Source organism: Knufia obscura, assembly GCF_036327395.1.
Source record: "Knufia obscura strain CCFEE 5817 isolate CBS 148926 chromosome Unknown scaffold_13, whole genome shotgun sequence".
NCBI lineage: Eukaryota > Fungi > Ascomycota > Eurotiomycetes > Chaetothyriales > Trichomeriaceae > Knufia > Knufia obscura.
The window spans coordinates 247,717-268,259 of NW_027042699.1; the positions used below are offsets into that span (position 1 = coordinate 247,717).

The window sequence follows — 20,543 nt, forward strand, 5'->3', positions numbered from 1 at the left end:
ATTGATTCCTACGTCATACAGAAAATAAGTGAAACGGGATGCGTTCGTCTGATTTCGATACCACCTTTATGGAGTTCTTGAAAGATGATGCGATCGGCAACGAGGCTGTTTCAGACTAATTTGTGACATGCCGATCTCATGGCTGCGCACACGAGACAAGCCAGGAATGACTGTCGCGGGGTACTTTAGAGAAGAGCAATCTCTATTGATAAGTCGCACGAACTCAGAGGTCAAGCGCACAAGAGAGCAGGTCGACTTTCCGACGAACGTTCACCAGAAGATGTTGAGGGAATCGTGACCATGCAAATCTATGGATGCGCTGGAAGAGCTGGTGACGTAGCGTAGCGACGGCGTCGCCGCCGACGTGGTAGGGAGGACCCTGAAAACTCAATTCCCCATTTCTCGCTGCCGGTAAAGCTTCTTCATGTCATTGCATGGGGAAATAATACTGTACGTAGTTTGAACAGGTCAATGCTCATAACACGGATGAGAGTAACTTGGACTGCAAAGTCGTGGTTATCAACTACCGGTAGAGCCGGAGTAATCATCTTCGCTTAAAATCTGACAGCGCACCAACGACCGGAGACCGGCAATGTGAGCGCGTGGCAAGATCCCACGGTGAACAGACTAAGAGATAGACTCCTGGCATGGATCGAACACTCGGATGCAGAGTGCTTCAGCTGCACAGCGAATCATGTACCAGCTGCCGATGTTAAGCGAGGCCAGTCTCTGGTGGTCTGGGTGAATCAGCGGATGCGAAACAGCTGTTGAAGCGCAGGCTGCAAAAGACATTCCCATGTTTGTATTCTTGTTAATGGACTCTCTGTTGCACTGTCTTGATCAGATGCGACAAGTTGCGACTGCAATATTGATACAGGCCAGTCGCCGTGCTTGCTGTACGCTTACAGAATATAGTATCTCAAGCAACTCGATCGTAACACTGGTGCCCCTCGTTGTCGCACGGACAGCGACGAAAGTCGAGAAGGATACGACGGTGATTGGGTGACTTGTGTTACTGGGTATGACATGTGGCGAGAGCGGTCCGTATTAATGCTAGACTCGGAAGTGATCGTCTGCGCAGTAGCTTCCTATTTGTGGCATTTGCAGCATTTGAACCGAGCGCAGCCCTCTACGCTATTGGTCATTTGCTGGCCTGTTCTCCTTGGCTCCTACTGCTCCCACGGCCTAGCACCTGTTAGGACTAACCACCACTAGCACTAAACTCTCCCTCCCTATTCACAGCCAGCAGTGATCCTCGCCAAACTCTGGGTATCGCAGCATATCGCAGGTGTTGTTCGTGACTAGATGCTCCCTTGGACAATAATTCAGTCGCATGTCGTACTGTCTGCATCTTTGTTGCCTTATCGATAATTTGTTCTTCTTGTCACCGTTACCTAAGTCCCGACGCACCCTGCTTTGGCGGCAGTACACCGCAGTGACCTACATACTAGCCTATTCTCACCTTCCTCTCCCGCATACGGCCAGGCCTAGCGTCCTCATCTCCACCACACCTCTTAGGTCTTTGGCTCGCTACCGAGATTTGTGTATCCCAAGTGACAGCCACTTACTTCGACTCCCACCTTCAGTCTATTCATTCCTTAATATACCGACTGCGAACCTCATTGTCTTATCGATAGTACCGCGAGCGGGCGACGAGTTGTAAAAGTGGCACTGCCTCAATTCTGCCCTTGGTGCTTCTGGCGACGATTCGGCCTGTGGACTGCTGGTCAGACGCGACTGATTCCCGACAAGTCTTGTGCTCATGAAGCTGCAAAAGTGATACCAATACCGACAGAGCCCGATGCGATGCCTCAATCAGACTCTGCGACCCTGGCGGCCGCTGCCAAATTAATATCGAGCCTTGGACGTGGCAACCCTTTCCCTTCACATCTCGAGCAGAACGGCAATGCCTTCTCATTACCCGGCCCTTCCTCGCCTGCGAAGGATAATCTGGAAGCAGAACTGTTGGCGTTGGCCTCGAGAACACGGTACCTTGAACAGAGGGCTGAGGTAGTCTCGAAGGCTTTGCCAGACACCCCGGGCGAACTATATACACCTGCCTCCCCACTAGCTAAATCGACCGATCAACGGAGTAACTCATCCGTTGCCTCAAACGATTCAGTCAATAGCAGACCCGAAAGGCAGTATTCCGTTTCAACTGGAGCAAGACGCATACACAGTCTGTTGGCGGCAAGGAATGCCCAGCTAGGCGCAGATACCGATCGCAGTGTCAGTGAAGAAGACATTTCTTTATTGCGAGAACATATCAACAATCAAGCCAGCGAGATCAAATCGCAGAAAACCCTTATCGATGATATCAGCAATGGCCTGCGTGAGTCCGAGCAACAAGCGGCTGAGGCTTTCAGAAAGGTGGAAAGGGAAGACGTTATTCTCCTAGGGAGAGAGCTCAGGAAAAACCAGCAAGCCAATGAAGCCTTTCAAAAAGCTCTGCGGGAGATAGGCGAGATTATTACAAGAGTTGCCAATGGCGATCTATCCTCGAGAGTGCAGATCCAGGCTACTGAGCTGGATCACGAAATCGTCAACTTCAAGCACACAATAAACAAGATGATGGACCAGCTGGAGACGTTCGGTAGCGAAGTCACTCGTGTTGCGCGTGAGGTAGGTACAGACGGCGTGCTTGGTGGCCAGGCAAAGATCGAAGGTGTTCGTGGCATCTGGAAAGAGCTGACAGAGAACGGTAAGCGTCAACAAGGTAGCGAGATACCCATTTACTAAACAGATACAGTCAATGTTATGGCCAACAATCTGACCGACCAAGTCCGAGAGATCGCTCAAGTCACGAAAGCCGTCGCAAGTGGCGACCTGAGCAAGAAAGTCACAGGCCGTGCCAGTGGTGAAATCTATGAACTCCAGCTTACGATAAATACCATGGTGGACCAATTGAACACGTTTGCTGCGGAAGTCACTCGCGTGGCTAGAGACGTGGGCACAGAGGGAGTTCTTGGGGGGCAGGCGAAAATAGAAGGTGTACAAGGTACCTGGAGTGAATTAACCAACAGCGTCAATGCCATGGCGGACAATCTCACAACACAAGTGCGAGATATAGCAGCTGTCACAACCGCTGTTGCTAAGGGTGATTTGACTAAAAAGGTCACAGCTAACTGCAAAGGCGAGATTCTCAAGTTGAAGAGCACCATAAACAACATGGTGGACCAGCTCCGTCAGTTTGCACAAGAAGTCACAAAGATCGCCAAAGAGGTCGGAACAGATGGGCTTTTAGGCGGTCAAGCTACTGTACACGATGTCGAAGGCACTTGGAAGGACCTTACCGAGAATGTGAATGGCATGGCAAACAACTTAACGACACAAGTGCGAGAAATTGCCAATGTAACGACCGCTGTCGCGAACGGAGATCTCTCGAAGAAGGTCACCGCAGATGTCCAAGGTGAGATCCTTGATCTGAAACAGACTATCAATTCCATGGTCGACAGACTGAACACCTTTGCATTCGAGGTCAGCAAAGTTGCTCGAGAAGTCGGCACCGATGGTACATTGGGTGGGCAAGCCAATGTGGACAATGTTGAGGGCAAATGGCGTGAACTCACGGACAACGTGAACGTGATGGCGAACAACTTGACGAGTCAAGTCAGGAATATTTCGACTGTCACACAAGCCATTGCGGCCGGAAACCTAGATCGCAAGATCACTGTATCAGCTCAAGGAGAAATCTTGACCCTGAAGAACACTATCAATGACATGGTTGACCGTTTGGCAACCTTCGCATTTGAACTACGTCGTGTAGCTCGCGATGTCGGTGTCAACGGTATCATGGGCGGGCAAGCCAATGTCCAGGATGTCAGTGGAAGGTGGAAAGAGATCACCGAAGACGTCAACACCATGGCAGAAAACCTCACCGCCCAGGTTCGCGCGTTTGGAGAAATCACTGATGCAGCCACCGAAGGAGACTTCTCTAAACTGATCAGTGTCAATGCATCCGGTGAAATGGATGAGCTGAAGCGCAAGATCAACCAGATGATTTCCAACCTGCGAGACAGTATTCAGCGGAACACAGCAGCCAGGGAAGCAGCCGAGCTGGCGAACAGGACGAAATCAGAATTCCTCGCAAACATGTCTCACGAAATTCGGACGCCCATGAACGGCATTATCGGCCTAACCCAGTTGACCTTGGATGCTGATGACCTCAAGCCTCATCCGAGAGAAATGCTCAACACAGTCCACAACTTGGCAAACAGCTTGCTGACAATCATCGATGACATCCTGGATATTTCAAAGATCGAGGCAAACCGCATGGCCATTGAAGCCATTCCATATACTGTCAGAGGCACAATCTTCAATGCTCTCAAGTCTTTGGCGGTGAAGGCACACGAGAAGAGTCTGCTGTTGGGCTTCGAAGTCGACAACACTGTGCCAGACTATGTGGTTGGCGATCCGTTCAGATTGCGGCAGATCATCCTCAACCTAGTCGGAAACGCCATCAAGTTCACAGACCAAGGTCAAGTGCGAGTGATTATCAAGAAGTCCAAGGATCTGGTGGGCAACTGCGCAAAAGACGAGTTTCCATTCGAGTTCATCGTGTCGGATACTGGCATAGGAATTCAGTCGGACAAGCTCGATCTCATCTTCGACACATTCCAGCAAGCTGATGGCTCGACGACCAGGAAATTTGGAGGTACCGGTCTTGGTTTATCTATTTCGAAACGGTTGGTTAACCTTATGGGTGGTCAAGTCTGGGTCACCTCGGATTACGGTCATGGTAGCGAGTTCCACTTCTCGTGCATCGTCAAATATGCTACAGAAGATATCAGCGTGCTCAGTTCACAACTGTGGCCCTTCCGCAAACATAAGGTGCTGTTCATCGACAAGGGTGTTACCGACTTTGGTGAACTGTTGCCGAAGATGACGGAAGAACTAGGGCTATCCATCACCTCTGTTGAGGACGAAAATGACATCCCAGAACCCGCCAAGACCATTAGGAAGGGCAAGAGCGGCGATGGTGGCTACGATGTGATCGTTGTCGATAACCTCGAGATGGCCAGAAAACTGCGGGAACAGGACAAGTACAAGTATATACCTCTGGTATATCTCAATCCCACAGTGTCAATGAGCATGAAGACAATCCTCGAGCTAGGGATACAGTCGTACATGACGACACCTTGTCGGCTTATTGATCTGGGCAATGCCATGATCCCTGCGCTTGAAGGAAGATCGACTCCAGCCTTGAAAGACTACAAGAAGTCCTTTACGGTCCTCCTTGCTGAAGACAACGAGGTCAACCAGAAAGTTGCGATCAAGATCTTGGAGAAATACAATCACCAAGTGACTGTGGTCGGCAACGGACTCGAGGCTTTCAAGGCCGTGAAGAGCAACAAGTATGATGTCGTACTGATGGATGTGCAAATGCCAGTCATGGGTGGCTTCGAAGCGACACGAGAGATTCGTCAATATGAGAAAGAGACAGGAGTGCCGCGCACGCCAATTATCGCTCTCACTGCACACGCTATGCTGGGTGACCGAGAAAAGTGCATACAAGCACAAATGGACGAGTATCTGTCGAAGCCACTCAAGCAGAATCTGTTGATGCAAACAATATTGCGCGTTGCTTCAGATGGTGTCTTCAAGACACATGAGAAACCTGGCATAAGCCACAAAGCTTCGAAATCGTTGTCGGGATCGCAAGATGCAGGTCTTCTCAAAGTAGAGCCGTCACAGCAGACTTTGGCACCCTCAGCCACTCCATTAAGTCCACGACCAGGTCTGAACGAACGATCGATCACAACATCAGGGCCCGTCAACCATGGTAGCGTGGAATCGCCATCAGTGACGACGGCCACCGAACCAAATCCTCTGGAGCAACCGGTACGCCTCGAACGCGGATTCCTAGAACGGTCGCTGACTTGATGATTAGACCTTGATGCGCTATCACAGTCGTTGAAACATTGGTTGTTGGACCATCATTGTCCACAGCTCAAGAAATCTGCAGCTAAACCCGAGGATTAAGGTTGTTCTTCGGACTTGTATTCGCCTTGCAAGAGATGCTCAAACCTAATTCAAATTACTTCGGAGTAATGTCATATCAGCCTACTGTCGAATTTTACCTTCGCATGGCGTTGGAAGGGACGGAGTTCATGGAGTGTGTCGTCATCGTTGTTGTTCATGCGCGAGCATTGATGAGGATGAACGACGTGAGAGCCATTGCGGAAGAGGATATTCGGTCATCCCGCCTCTTGCTTCGCAATGAGTTGAGGTTGTTGTGCGCGTGCACGCACCAGCAGAGAAACATTCCACCTTACGAGCTTTTCTTCTGTGGTAAATCGTTTGGAGCAGCGGAAGACGATATGAAGAGGTGGATCTCTCACGAAGTCTACGAGCTAGTCACTCGCTCACTGGCGAATATGTGCTGCGCGGTTGGGTCGCGGCGAGGATTCGTTATTCTTTCCTAGTTCTGTAGCAAGTTTGTTGCCAGCTTGTCATCCCTAGAGCTGCTCATTGTACAGCAGCATGTGCTAGTTAGCTTATGAAATGTTTCATGGCATTACGCTTCTTCCAAGACCCTTCGTAACTCGACATACGGAGTACGTGCGCTGTCTATAGCAGACAACGTCTTACAAATTGAACCTTGTGTGCAGCTCTCCCCACGACAGTTGAACTCCGCACCTCATGCCTATATCATCATGTTTGTAGACTATCTCAGCGTACACTTTTCATGTTTCCGAGTCAAGCAATCCCAGAGCATTCGACGTGTGCCTCAGCCAGAAGCCACTAATGAAGCTAAGCCTGTTTGGGCGCAGCAACAGACGCGCTTTCCTCGAGCCTATTCAGCCATGCCCTACAACACCAGATTTCCTGGTCGAGGCGGGCACCATGTGTCTGATCTATCTAATGCGCAGCTGTCAGACATGAAAAAGGTCCTCAGGTCGCTGTCATCGCGCGTCAATCTCGCAGATGCCTTTGTCTCCGAATCTCCGCATCATGATGGCCTAGATCTCTCGACCTCGAATCAGTATTGACATTTCCTAGCTTTTATTCTGCATATGCCTTGACACGATCTAAGCTATTTCCTCATATCACATCAGATTTGCTTGGGCAATCCACTTACTGATTTATCTACTAACCTGCTCCTCCTCTTCATCCCCCCGCACCATGTCCCGCACCACCTCCGAACTCCGCGCCTCAAACATCATCTCCCCCATCCTAACAGAGGCCGTACAAAAGCGCACCTTCGAGACTACAGATCCGGATCCACTGGTGCGCCGGCAACAGCGTGCAGATCACCTCGCACGACTACGGCAGTACATGCCATTGGGTGGGAAGCCGATTCCGGAGGTCGAGGAGCGGGATGTCAAAGTCGGGGTACGGGATGGGCATGAGGTGCGCGTTAGGGTGTATACATCGAGGGAGGAAGGCGGCGACGTGGACGCGGGACCACTGATCTTGATGTTCCATGAGGGCGGGTTCACGGCTGGTGATCTGACGGATGAGGAGATGAATTGTAGGTTATTCTGTAGGGAGTTTGGGGCTGTTTGTGTGAATGTGGAGTATAGGTACGTATCTTCTTATTATAATCAAACTCGAATCTCGTCACAGATAGTTTGCGTGATAGGGACTGAGACTGGAAATGTTTACAAGCATGGTGTTCCGCCGGAAGACCGTATGCTAATACGCACCTACAGACTCGCACCAGAAGCCTTCTTCCCGACCTGGATCCACGATTCAATCGATGTAACCCGCTACTTCGCCGTCAATGCGCGCTCCTACAACGCCGACCCCTCAAAAGGCTTCATAGTAGGCGGTAACTCAGCAGGCGGGAACATCGCGGCTGTCCTCGCACAACTATCACGATTAGGTGAAATCGAACCACCGATCACGGGACAGTACCTGTCCGTCCCGCTCATTTTCCCACTTGAGCTTGTGCCGGAGAAATATAGAGATGAACTGCTAAGTCCATATGAGAACCTCCAAGATCCGATATTGAAGGACGTGGGCGCGGAGAGGTTGAAGGATCTGGAGAGGCAGTTGGGGGTTGATCCGAGCTCGAATCTGTTCACGCCGCTTGGGTTTCCGTCATACCCGCCTGATGCGGCGCGGTCGAAGTACCCGTTGGCAAGGGCGTATATGCAAGTTGCGGGGCTGGATCCGTTGAGGGATCATGCGTTGGTCTACGATCGGATATTGAGGGTGGAGTATGGTGTTAGGAGTAAGGTTGATTTGTATTCTGGGTTTGGACATATGTTTTGGACGAATTGGCCGGAGTTGAGGGAGAGTCATGATTTTGTGGAAGACACGGTGAGAGGTACTGGGTGGCTGTTAGGACGGTAGAATAGTAATGGATAGCATTGACTGTCTTTGGTGCCAAGCCTTTGCGGCAGAGTACAGCTTGAGGTGAGATGCATTGCGCGATGTGTACCTTGGCTCGGAACAATTCACGAACAAGGGAAACTATCTTTCCCACCTATGCTGCTAACAGATCTGGCGCTGTACACCCAATAATATCTCAACACTCACTTGTCTGCACTTCCATGTCCGTCTGGTAACGTGAAATGACCTCGATGTTGACAGCAGCGCCGAGCCAGTCACAAACCACTGTCTCATCCCTTACATTCGCAGCCTAGTCGTGCCTTCCGCTTGGACCACCAATCCACTTTTGACAGCTCCGTTGCCTGGCGCTCAGACCGTGTCGACAAAACATATTCGACAGTGCTTGGCGCGTTTGGTTCAACATCTTCGCAGATAAATAGCTTGCCACGACATTGGTGCTGCGACCTGAATAACAAAATACTCTTCCAACCACGCAAGACAACAACAATCACAGTATGGCGACAAGCAGCCAATCCACCGCATACACCTGCGCAACTTGTGGTCAAAACTTTGCGACACCATATGATCTAGAATGCCACGGTTAGTGCTCTGACCGTGCAGCATGACCCAGCTGACCGAGCATGCAGAACCGGTTCATTCCCCGTCGTCTCACAAGTGTAACTATCCAGACTGTGGCATGGCGTTCACATACAGAGAGAGACTAGAAGATCACTGCAAGGGCCTCGGCCAAGCCCATGTCCTCGCCAATGTGCCCTCGTCCACGCTAGCAGAAGCAGCAGAGAACAAAATCTTCGTCGAGCTCGCTAACCTGGTAGAGTCGAAGAATAAACGATCGGTATTCGCTGTTGGCGGCGTCATTCCGATCACCAGCCTTGACAGTCGACTCATTTGCGAAACTGATGAAGCTCGTTCGGATGGACACTCGTCTGGGGATGACACGATCATGGCGCAGAGTCAGAAGCCGCAGACCTTGAAGAGTGCCTCGACCGTTGACACGGTGAAGAAACAAGAAGTCGACATTCCTGCGGACGTCCACATAATGTGCTGCGATCCCGTCACAATCCGTTGGGACACCGACGACCATAACGGCTGCAAGGTCACGCTGCCATGCACTGATGCCGATAGACCGAACTTTGAACAGCTTCTGAAAGATTGTCAGCCAGCTACGTTTGGCAGAGGAGGCCAAGATGTTATGGATGAATCGTACCGAAAGGCTGGAAAGCTGGATGTGACTGCCTTCTGCAGCAATTTCAATCCGTATGCGTTAGGTATCATCGACACGGCAGCCCAGGCTTTGACCCCGAATCTGGCTCAGCAGACCAATCAGACGCATGGGCTGAGAGCTGAATTGTACAAGCTGAATGCAAGTGGTTGCAAGCTTTCGTGAACTCTGTCGCTGATAACTTGTCTAGGTCTACTCTAGCCCATCTGGTCGATTCAAACCTCATGTCGACACACCTCGCTCGAAGCACCAGGTTGGTTCGCTCGTCGTATGTCTTCCTAGCACGCATGAGGGAGGCCAGCTCGTGCTTCGTCATCAAGGTCGGGAACAAGTATTCGACTGGTCGGGAGACAAAAAAGGTCGGAACGCAATCCAGTGGGCGGCGTTCTATAGTGATTGCGAGCACGAAGTGCTGGAGGTCACTAGCGGTCATCGTGTGACGCTGACATACAACCTGTATGCAACGTGCTGGGCGAATTCTGCTTGGATAGACGCTGGGTCGGTTGATTTGTACCAGAAATTGAAATCACTGTTGGAGCACCCAGCTTTCTGCAAGAAGGGTATGTATCCGCAATCCATTGTAGTCAGGAGGCTAAGAACACCTTGACAGGTTTGACACTGGGCTACCATTGCGCCCACGCATACCCTCACACAGAAGAATCGGCAATTAAGACGCTGCCAGCTACACTGAAAGGTGTCGACAAATTGGTGTACGAATGCTTCTTTGCCAGTACCTTCAAGGTCACCTTAGGACAGATGCTTGACCTCGAATATGATGAGTACGAGGATCCGGTCGCAAGCATTTTGGATATCAACACAAAACATAGCGACCATTACACCAAAGAGAACCACCCGCCAGAAGGTTTCGAGGACGTGTTCGAACGTATTGAACATCCAAGTTGGGGCACCGTCTGGGAGAGAAAGGCTGAAAATAGACGGCAAGGTGATTTGGTAGTGATGGCAGATGACTTGGTACCTCTCCAATTCTCTGATGCTGGAATGTATGATAGCTTGAGCTACCGCGAGATCGCTGAAGAGTGGACAGGAGACTTCAACGTGGCGTGTGTGAAGTGGTTGAACGAGCCAAGCCATTCACAGCCAGCGTTGCTTCATGGAGCGGTGAGCATGGATGAGATACAACTCTGGACATTGTGCTAATTCCATTGCAGTATGGAAACCAGGCTGAGACAGCTCTTAAGTACTCGAGGCTGGTGATCACGTTGAAGATCCCACCTTTCGAGGCACGATGAGTAGGATGCTAACCAGGGTCAAGAAAGAGGGAGAGCAGTCGTGACCACCATTCAGAGGTTGCAAAGCCGCCGTCGGTAGTGTCGTTGGGTTGGCCGTATCTGTCGGAGGAGCTCTTTCAAGAGCATCAGCTAATAGTAATGTCATTCTCTGGTTGTGTCTGCGTCAAGTTGCTGTCCACCTCAAGCTTCGCACCAATCTTCTCGCATGTCTCGATGAACTCAGCTTGCTTCTGCAGATTCTGAGCAGCACTCAGCGCCTTGATGATGACAGCCTGATTCCTTTCTGTCGTCGCTGCTCTGAAGGTTCGAAGCAAGAACTCGGCAAGTAAGGAGACCGACCACGATTCTGGTACAGTATCAAGGATGGTCAGAGGATCAAACCACGTCGCAAAAGTGCCCAGCAGATGACTCGTTCTGTCGATTCGCTCTTCAACATCCTCGATTTGCATGAATTCTGTGAAAAGGAAATGGAATTGTTTCTGCTGTTGCTCGCGAGCCGGAAGCATGCTGGCATCGATAGTGCCAGTCGGCGATGTCGGCCCGCCAAAGTAGCAATACCGCACGGCGGTGTCGTAGTCACCCAGGCCATGCACGAGCAACTTGAGAGCTTCGTCATGCCGTCCCTGTCGTGCATCTAGGATGATGGACTCGGACACAAGATACGTACTGAATGGCTTCAGCCGATCCAACACCATCTCTATCGAGTACGTCAAAGTCTTGCTCGACCCGGATGAAGTAGCATAGCCTCCAGTGCCAAGTAGTTGCAGAAGTCGCAGTCGTGATTGCCACCATGGCTCGTCGGGTGCGTTTTCGCGGATGAAGTTCAGATATGTTGGCTTCGGCGAAGTAAGGGCTCTGTAAGTCGTGTAGCTATCTTCCAGAGATTGTCGAGCTTGGTCCGACTCCTCAAGGACGTTCAGCACCGAGTCAAGATAGTAGCCAACCAAATCGTCGGCGTACTGGTCAAGGTTCTTAGCAAAGACCAAGTGCTCGAGGAATAGCTGCACGGCTCCTGGTGCGTTGGCTTTGAGCAATGTCACCACCTCGGCTGGGGCGAACTTGACGCGACTGTCATCATCAGAGAGTACTTGCACAGCAAGGTCGGGTGACCGCTGAGCCATCCAGATAGCGTATTCTTGAACCAGTGCTGAATCTCGGATGAGGCTAAGGTACCTTCTCATGTGCCCCAGCACAGTATTAGTACTGACGTCTCGATCCGCATTTTCTTCTCCTTCGCATATACGTCTCCAGGTGCGAAGGACGTCTTTAGCGGACTTTTTGCTTTGATACAAGCGACTGAGTATGTAAAGTCGCTTGTAATGCTCCAGCAAAGTTACGGCTCGGTCGAAATCACCTTTCCAATGATCTACCACATTGTTAAGCTTCGCACGAGTAAGTGCCTGCGCTCCATCACCTTTTGCGAGCACTGAGTCGAGCTGAAGGAGAAGGTGTAACAGAGCAGCATCAACAGAATCAAAGACAGCTTTCTCGTCGCTGATACTGCCAAAACCGCGCTTTTCTTGCCATGTGCTGAGGAAGTGTCTGACCATCAACCAGAACTCAATCGGCGCATCACTGAAAGCGCTGACGGGCGACTGAAATTCGGCAAGATCGTCAATAATGCCTTGGTGTAGCCAAATCCCAGTCGAACCTTGTATGACTTCACTGGACAACGGTCGAAGTAGCGAAAGTGGGATGCGAGGATCTAACTCCCCTTCATGAAGAGCACTTTCGGCAATCTTGCAAGCAGCTTTGAGGTTCGCGTTCGTCTTGAGGCCTGCTAGCAGGTGAAGAAGCAGTACCGTGCTTGCTTTCTGACGGGCGTACTTGATGCTGAGAAACTCGGTTTCATCCTGTGGCTCGCGCTCTCTGATGCCTCCCAGAAACGACAGTATTTGAGAGACATTCAACTGAGTGAAGTCAAGACCCTGGTCCGTGACAGCAATGGCTTTTGAGATCTGGCTTTCAAGCTGTAGCAAGAGAGGGTTCTCAAGTATCTGCCACAAGTTGCCGTCAATCCACGTCAAGGCACTCGTTGAAGTGTGTCCGAGCCTTTGGACAAATGCTAGCTCTTCCGCTGTCCGCCTTTGATCGTACTCTGGTGTCGGGCTTTCTGTGCCAGCTGACTGAGAGCCTTCCTGCTCAAGATGCTCGATAGGAGGTTTTGTCTCCAGCGCTTCGTCTTGTTCAGCAGTAATCTTCCTGCGGGGGTTGTATTTAATCGCCTGAAGGAGGCCTGCAACCTCTGAGAAGACATGTCGTTGCTCGCTCAGGCACTGATGAAGTCCAGCGTGCTCATTTCCCTCCGATTCCGCGCCTGTTGGAAACACGATCCACGCCTTGCCTGGCGGTGACGTTCCATCTTCTGCTATGCGCTGTATCTCAAGACTAAGAACTGATTGATCGCCTTGCGACTTCCTGAACAGTGCAATGATGGATTGGCTGTCGCTCTCTTCGGAGGTGCCTGAACCAGCGAAGGAATAGGCCAGGACTGCATCGGGATATTGATTGAATTCGATTGTTCCTCGGGAAACATCACCGTCTAGATTCACGAACATGCCGACCCCTGGCTCGGTGGGAGCAGTTCCAGTGACGAGCATGAACTCGTTAGGTGATGGTGACAGCACATGTGGCTTAAGGAGTTTCGCAGGCGCTGACCCGTGCGGAGCTACAGGCGGGCCTGTTTCGATGGTGGATGAGCGTGGACGGCTTCCTGCTCGGCCATCTTGCGCATCTCTCTGAGCAGGAGGTTGAGATCTATCTGTAGGCGAATGCGACGGAGAAACGTCACCAAGACTCTTGCTTCTACCATGGCTAGTTGCTGGGGGCGAGAGAAGATTGTTCGGAGGATCTGTTGGTTCCGGAGCTGTGGATATTTGAAATAGTGGTATCTTCTGTTGATGCTCGATCTCCAACAAGGCATAGCTCTTGCTATCAGCAACACATGCTATAGTGTCACGGCGACGTGCTTCAAGACATTCAGGAACTGGGATGGCCGGCTTGATTGGTCTCAGCTTGTCTCCCACACGAACCTGGTTGATGTTTCTGGAAGTGGCTATCATTATAGTGGTGCCATCTGCAACGTCTCTACCCACATTCTCATCGTAGCCTCCAATCCAGCGTACCCCGGTAGGCTCTCTGTTCGGAAAGGCTGGACTCAGCTCAGGCAGAGAGTAGAAAGACGCCGTACCATTGCACAGTACTGCGGCCTTGGAGGGGCCAGGCAGGACCAGTATCTGTTGAACACCTGGCGACGGGACGTTCGAAGTTGCATCGTGGCCGCTGGGTTGTAGTCTGGTCGCAAGGATGTACTGGGGAGGGTCGAACTCGTTCTCGGGCGGTAGACAGACCAGGTGCAGAATCTCGGAGGCGGAGGTACCAATGTATAGATTGTCATCTGTGATACTTAGCACGAGTTATGTGGAAAGCAAGAGTCCTTCTCACCTACTCCAGAACTCGACACATGTTATCGATACTGATTCCGAGCTCTCTTCGCTGGTCAGTGGGATGTCCTCCAGCACTTTCCGGAGCACATAAGGCCCAGCTTCTGGTGCATACAGCCGCCGCTTCTTTCTTGCTCGCTCATCACTCATGATGCTAGGTCCGCCGACTGGACAGCTAAGTGAGATAGCGGTCGAAGTGGTCGTTCAACAACATGTGGGAACGAGGTGCATCGGCGAGTCGGGGTGGGTTACGTAGGCGCCTTCCGCGACAGATTGACGCGTGGAAAGCGCTGGCTTCCGCGTATGTTCCTGCCTCAACGAAGTACCTAAGCATGTAGTCTCTTGCGGTTGGTATTGTTCACATTGATACACCACGATCAGTTCACCGTGTCTTTCCACAAATTTCAGCTTGACATGACGTTGGCCGGTGTCGCGCAACGATGGATGCGATTGCCGTAGCAGAAGCCAGCGCGGCTGATCAAGTCGACGGTACCAAAGCCAGTAGCAATTCTACGAATGGAGAAACAGATAATCGCTTTCAGAAGGCCATAGCTGCATGGAGGAGTGAGTCAAACATAGTTACTCTCTGGTGTCTCTAACATGATTAGGCATTGGCTTTGCATCATTGATTCCCCAGCTAGACACCACTGCCACAGATATCGTCAACCATCAGAAGGATGCCGTGCTTGAGCGCAAGGATGTTGCTCAGAAGACCAAAGACTTCCGCAAATTGGACGACGCCGGCAAGCTTGCTGAGTACAAAGGCTTGTTGAAGGCATACCAGGGCTTCGTTGACCTCCTGACCACTCACGGCAAGGAGTCCTCCTCCGCTTTCCTCCAGCTCTACACTACTATTTCCGAAGCTCCAGATCCTTTCCCTCTACTCGAAGCCTCCGTCGAAGCTCTCGTCACCTCTGAAGATACCTTGCCCAGGATCACTCAAGAAAATACTGAACTTCAGAAGCGAGTCAACAAATTGTCGCAAGAACTCGAATCTACCGAGTCGAAGCTGCAAACAGAGCGCCAGGCTCGTCAAGAGGCAGAGGAAGGCTCTGGCCGCAAGACCGAAGACGTAGAAGCATCATGGCGTAAGGTCATGGAGGAAAAAGAAAGCAATTGGGCTACGAAAGAGAAGATGCTCGAGGAGAAGATCGAAAACCAGGATCGCTTGTTTAAAGAGTTGAGGGCAAACTATGAAGTCTCCCAACGACTGGGCAAGGATGAACAGGACAATGCTGCGCAGAAGGCTGCTTCTGCTGAATTGCAGCTGGTTGTTTCGGACCTCGAGAAAACCAGTACCCGACTGGCTGAAATGGAGGCGAGAAACGAGCAGCTGCGCATCGAGCTGGCACAGGTTGCCTCACAATCCTCTAGATCAGCAGAAGAAGACCCCCAAGTGCTCAGGCTTCAATCGGAGAATTCAAGCCTGCTGCGACGGTTCGAATCCATGAGATTTGATCGTGAAGGAGAGAAGCGCAAGACTGACGAGCATGTGAAGCAGCTAGAGCGCCAGAGAAAGTCTGCCATGGATGAAGCCCAAGACCTGCGCGCCAGATTGCAAAAGTGCTCAGATTATGATGAAGTAAAACGAGAGCTCAATATGCTCAAGTCGATCGAATTGTCTGCCGAAGATGACGGGGATGAGGATGCGACGACACAAAATAGCTCTGCTGACGGCAAAAAGAACTCACTTGAACAACTACTGCTTGCACGAAACAAGAAGCTGAGCGAAGATCTGACTTTACTGCGTGTCTCGCACAAGGAGTTAACAGAGCAGGTGGACCAGCTCAAGCTTGACTTGTCACAAAGCAGGAACGATCTGGAAGAGTCGCAGAAGCTCTCCGCGAGGCTAGAAAATGACTTGTCTGACTTACAAGAAGAAGCAGCAAGCGGCCTTCCCTCTTCCGGTAGGTCAGTCGCTGGTACGTACGTTTCGAGGTATCCCCAATCCACTCGGCGAGGCAGATCATCACCGACATCCTCAATCATATCTGGTTTCGATGGTCACAGCCGAGGCTCGCTTGGCGCAGGAGAAGCTCTCGGAGGTGGGTCAGGCATACTGCCCATGGTTCAAGCACAACGCGACCGTTTCAAGCAGAAAACACAGCAACTAGAGGAGGAGCTGCAGAAAACCTACGCTACGGTCACTTCACTACGCCAGGAGGTCGCTTCGCTGCAGAAAGACAATCTCACCCTGTATGAGAAAACCCGATACGTTTCGGCTTACAGCAGGGGCGGAGCGTCATCCTCCGCGTACGGCCAGGACCCGTCACATACGTCTGTCAACGTGGCGGATGAGCGAGGCGACCGATGGAAGGCTCAGTACGAGGCTAACATATCTCCGTTTGCCGCATTCCGAGGCCGAGAAGCAGCCAGAGCCTATAAGCGCATGAACATGCCCGAACGTATGGTGTTCTCCTTGACCAGGATAGTCCTTGCTACCAGGACGAGCCGCAACCTGTTCGCCGGCTACTGCATGGCTTTGCATCTCCTGGTGTTTTTGATGCTGTACTGGATGTCTGCAGCCGGTGCCGCATCAAGTCATATGGTGCCCGTGACATCGACTGGTGGTTCGGCTGGTGCTGTTGGAATGAAGGATCCATCGCCGCACGCGGCAGATTGGCGTCAGGAGGATTTTGGGTGATGGACGCCGAAATTCTATACAAAATGGTTCATTCCTTCGTCAGCGACTTTAGTTCGCAACTACGTTTCAGGCCTCGGCTAGTCTCTGTTTGACGACGATTATTGTGCCGCAGCAATCCCGACAAGCGGCGTCAGAGCCCTGCTGACATCGGGATCGGTCAAGCACTTCTCGCCTGATCGAGACAAGACTTTTCCATGGTCAGACTTCTCGAAACACACGTCCGGCGTGCAAGGGAATTTGGTAGAGTATGTTGGAGGTCCGTAACCTTCTTCGTCATTGTCAGCTGAAAAGAGCATAAACGACTCTGCGTATTCGACGGCCAGCAGCGATCAACGACCACGTTTATTCTCCGATTGACGACGATGCAAGTCATTGCGCAATACCACTCGTTTTGTCGAACCTATCACAAATCACGGCTGCATCGGCTCAGAGTTCTTGCAACCGGCTTTCAGCATCCGCCTGAAGCATCGCAAGCCACATTGGACGGCTGCTAAGCTCGATCAAGATTATTTTGCTAATTCTGAAACGAATCAGCGTTTGGTCAGCGTCTACCTGCTAAGCTACTCGAAGATGACAGCCAGTGCGAGATGTCCGAAATGCGGCGTCTGCATCGTCAAGAATAGTGATTGGCCAAGCGGCTATTTGAAGCTGTTCAAATGCACGAACCATCAAGGATTGCCGTGGAAAGAGGCAGGGAAATAGCATCTGACTTGACTGCCTTAAACCATTTCTGGTCAAGTCTGGGCGGCAGCGGCAGATCAGATCCTGACAGAAAGCCATCCGCAATCTCCACTAATGGCACCAACCACATTTGTCCTACCTGGAATAGAAACACCTTGGCTCTCGACTGGGCTACCAAACGGCTACTCCTCCACACTTTGCCTTTGACATCCACTTTCTTGAACAGGACTGACTACCAGACAAGCAGCGGCGCGTACATATCGTACCCTTTCTATACTTGCATCGAGACTGCAGGGTAGCGTGGGCTTGTCGGTCGGGATTGATATATGACTATGCTGCAAAGGTTGGGAAGTCTTTCATTCTCCCCATCTTCGCATCTCAAAACCACCACCGTTTCCAGCCATCTCGAACTAACGAATTTCCTTGTTCTGATATTGGGTCTTGCTTTTGCTACTCAGTCTTTTGCATTCAACATACATATTATACATTAATAGCCAATCCACCGTCTTGCATTGTTTACTGCAACCAGTCTCCGGCCAGACTGTGCACCAGACATTCAGCCCAACACCTGAGACACATCAAGCACAATACAAACATCAACGGTCACGATGAAGTCGATACTAGCTCTTGGCACAGTCTTCACATCTGCCCTAGCGGCACCACTGGTCTCATGGTCACCAGCCCTCGGCGAGTTCTATGCTGCAATAGACAGACACATCCAAATAGCCAGACAAGATGGCCCAATTGGCAACCCACCAACATGTGATCTATCAAAAGCAGTCCAACCCATCGCACCAACACCACTACCAGTCCCAGATCCAGCCTGGAAACTGACCGAAGTCGTAGTCGGCCGTGGCGTCCAAGTAAGCACCGCATTACCATACCTCCCAGAAACTCAACTAACATACCTAGAACTACACCTGCTCCTCCGCCTCCGTAGACGTCGTCCCAAAACCAATCGGCGCCATCGCATCCCTCTACAACGTCTCCTGCATAGCAGCAAACTACCCCGACATCCTCTCCATGCTCCCCGCCCTCGCACTCCAATATGCCCTCCCCGCTGATCCCGTCGCAAATCTCGAGCCCTCCAACCTCGAGCTCGTGGGCCACCACTACTTCACGTCCAACGGCACACCAACCTTCGACCTGACGCAGGTTCAGCCACTCGCCGCGGGCTCAGCGGCTGTCGATAGTGCATCTAGCGATGCGGGCTTCGGCATCGCGGCCTTCAAAGCAAACAGCAACAGCACCGCGCCGGCTGATGCGCCCAAGGGCGACAACGGACAGGGTGACGGTGCGGTTACGTGGTTGAGATTGGATTCTACGTTTGGCACGACGGGGGATGTCAAGGGGGTGTATCGGTTGCAGACGGCGGGGGGAAGCCGCCGGGGACGTGTGAGAGTAGTCCGGCGGTGTTTAGTGTGCAGTATGCGGCGGCGTATTGGTTTTATTCGTCGTGAGGGAGGAGATGTGGGATGGGGGAATGGAGTGTGGGAGGAGTGTGGGAGGTGTACACACTGACTGGGTGTAACGAGTCTCATTGGAGTTGCTGGGGTGCATTATACTATTCTTGATACCTATCTAGCTACATACATGGCGCGATCTGGCCTGCATATGCTGCATTGGCTGGGGCTGCAAAATACATTTCTTGTCGATCGTTGCATGAGAGCTGTTTTGTTATGAATGGTTGGACTGTAGAACCCCAACTTCTGAGTTGTATGCCGAGATGCCGTCGCGGTAGTCAGAACTGCAAGGCGGTTGAATGGTTGGTTGAGAGTGCATTAATTGTGTTTTGACTACCGCTGAGGAGGGACTGGTGCGGGACCAATGAAGCAGCGCCAACAGCCGATGTGTGAGAGCGCGAAGCGCGTGTCTCAGTATACGGTCTTCCTTGACGTCTGAGAAGAAGAACAGTAAGCTCACGCTCGCGTCCTATGAGATCGCTTATGTATAGTCGAAACCACGGATGTATGAAGTCTCACAGCACGAGGTCATGCAAAAAAGCAAAAAAGAACTTGATGTGAAATCAATGCCTCTGATATTTGTTAGACGTGTTTCGTCTATGAAGATCTAGGTGGACTTACCCATTCAGAATTGAACTGAAGATCTTCGCATATGTTGGCTTGAAGTAGCTTGAAGCTACTAGTGGTTACAAGTGCGACGCGTTACCACTGCGCCATAGAGGCCAGATTACTCTGGGAAACCTGGAACGGTCTGACCAGAATAAGTCGATTTTGACGCTAAGTTTGCTCATCATCGTATATGTCGTATCCGTCTCTCGATGCCCTAGTGACATATCTTCCTGTACGATTGTTCCCTAAGGCATGCGCCTAAAGTTACGAGAACTATGGGGTGCGAGAGTTGTTGCGGTTGCGACGCCATCGCGATCACCAGATACCTTTTGGGCTCGGCGTGCTTAGCGTTACGGATGTATTAGCTCGCCGCACCTGAAGTCTTCTCTCTTTCAACCTTCTCAATCAATTCTTGGAAAGAGCTCACTTATATAATGCAAGGTGCCATGTATGGTATCGCACAAGCTTCTTCTCTTTACGATAGTAAACTTTCTAAGTGTGGGTCGACATTTATGCTAGTAATGCCTTACTATCTGGTAGATCTTCTTAAGGATATAGACGTGTCTTTGTTTTGACCGCACGTAAGAGCATCTAACAAGTAGGAGACTATCACTAAAAACTCTGGAGCCGAGCTTTGTGACGCGACTCTTCGCTGTTATCAAGCAACACCGACCGAATCACTAAATCCATTCATCGCATCTGCCGCATCGCACGCACATCGATGTTGTATTCTTCAAGTCATATCCCGACCATATCCTATTATCCTAGGAAGATAAGACTTCTCGTACGGCCGGTCAAGATGTCCCTCGGGCGGCTATCTTAAGACAGAAAAGGCTAATAAGCACTAATGACAAAATACTACTTCGACGATGGATTCTATACATATTACGAGCTCTTAACTGAAGTCGGGTATTAGAGGGCTCAAGCGTA

At 51.1% G+C, this 20,543-nt stretch overlaps 6 protein-coding genes across 6 annotated transcripts; 5 read left to right on the forward strand and 1 right to left on the reverse strand.

Moving 5' to 3' along the window:
- Positions 1–1,806: 1,806 nt before the first annotated feature.
- On the forward strand, positions 1,807–5,982 carry NIK1 (histidine kinase osmosensor; the record flags this gene model as incomplete). The annotated part of the gene is made up of 3 exons (XM_064877665.1): positions 1,807–2,701; positions 2,750–5,841; positions 5,950–5,982. 3 exons carry the CDS (start codon positions 1,807–1,809, stop codon positions 5,980–5,982), a joined length of 4,020 nt encoding a protein of 1,339 aa, XP_064726390.1.
- A 1,143-nt stretch (positions 5,983–7,125) lies between these two features.
- On the forward strand, positions 7,126–8,301 carry PMZ80_009271 (uncharacterized protein; the record flags this gene model as incomplete). Its single annotated transcript, XM_064877666.1, has 2 exons — positions 7,126–7,526; positions 7,656–8,301. The coding sequence occupies 2 exons, from the start codon at positions 7,126–7,128 to the stop codon at positions 8,299–8,301; spliced, it is 1,047 nt and encodes a 348-aa protein (XP_064726391.1).
- A 571-nt stretch (positions 8,302–8,872) lies between these two features.
- On the forward strand, positions 8,873–10,773 carry PMZ80_009272 (uncharacterized protein; the record flags this gene model as incomplete). The annotated part of the gene is made up of 5 exons (XM_064877667.1): positions 8,873–8,880; positions 8,995–9,668; positions 10,069–10,083; positions 10,134–10,642; positions 10,693–10,773. The coding sequence occupies 5 exons, from the start codon at positions 8,873–8,875 to the stop codon at positions 10,771–10,773; spliced, it is 1,287 nt and encodes a 428-aa protein (XP_064726392.1).
- Positions 10,774–10,898: 125 nt separating this feature from the next.
- PMZ80_009273 (uncharacterized protein) lies at positions 10,899–14,366 on the reverse strand (the record flags this gene model as incomplete). The annotated part of the gene is made up of 2 exons (XM_064877668.1): positions 10,899–14,170; positions 14,222–14,366. The coding sequence occupies 2 exons, from the start codon at positions 14,364–14,366 to the stop codon at positions 10,899–10,901; spliced, it is 3,417 nt and encodes a 1,138-aa protein (XP_064726393.1).
- A 290-nt stretch (positions 14,367–14,656) lies between these two features.
- Positions 14,657–16,860, forward strand: PMZ80_009274 (uncharacterized protein; the record flags this gene model as incomplete). The annotated part of the gene is made up of 2 exons (XM_064877669.1): positions 14,657–14,780; positions 14,825–16,860. 2 exons carry the CDS (start codon positions 14,657–14,659, stop codon positions 16,858–16,860), a joined length of 2,160 nt encoding a protein of 719 aa, XP_064726394.1.
- Positions 16,861–18,149: 1,289 nt separating this feature from the next.
- On the forward strand, positions 18,150–19,644 carry PMZ80_009275 (uncharacterized protein; the record flags this gene model as incomplete). Its single annotated transcript, XM_064877670.1, has 3 exons — positions 18,150–18,404; positions 18,454–18,936; positions 19,591–19,644. 3 exons carry the CDS (start codon positions 18,150–18,152, stop codon positions 19,642–19,644), a joined length of 792 nt encoding a protein of 263 aa, XP_064726395.1.
- Positions 19,645–20,543: the final 899 nt, after the last annotated feature.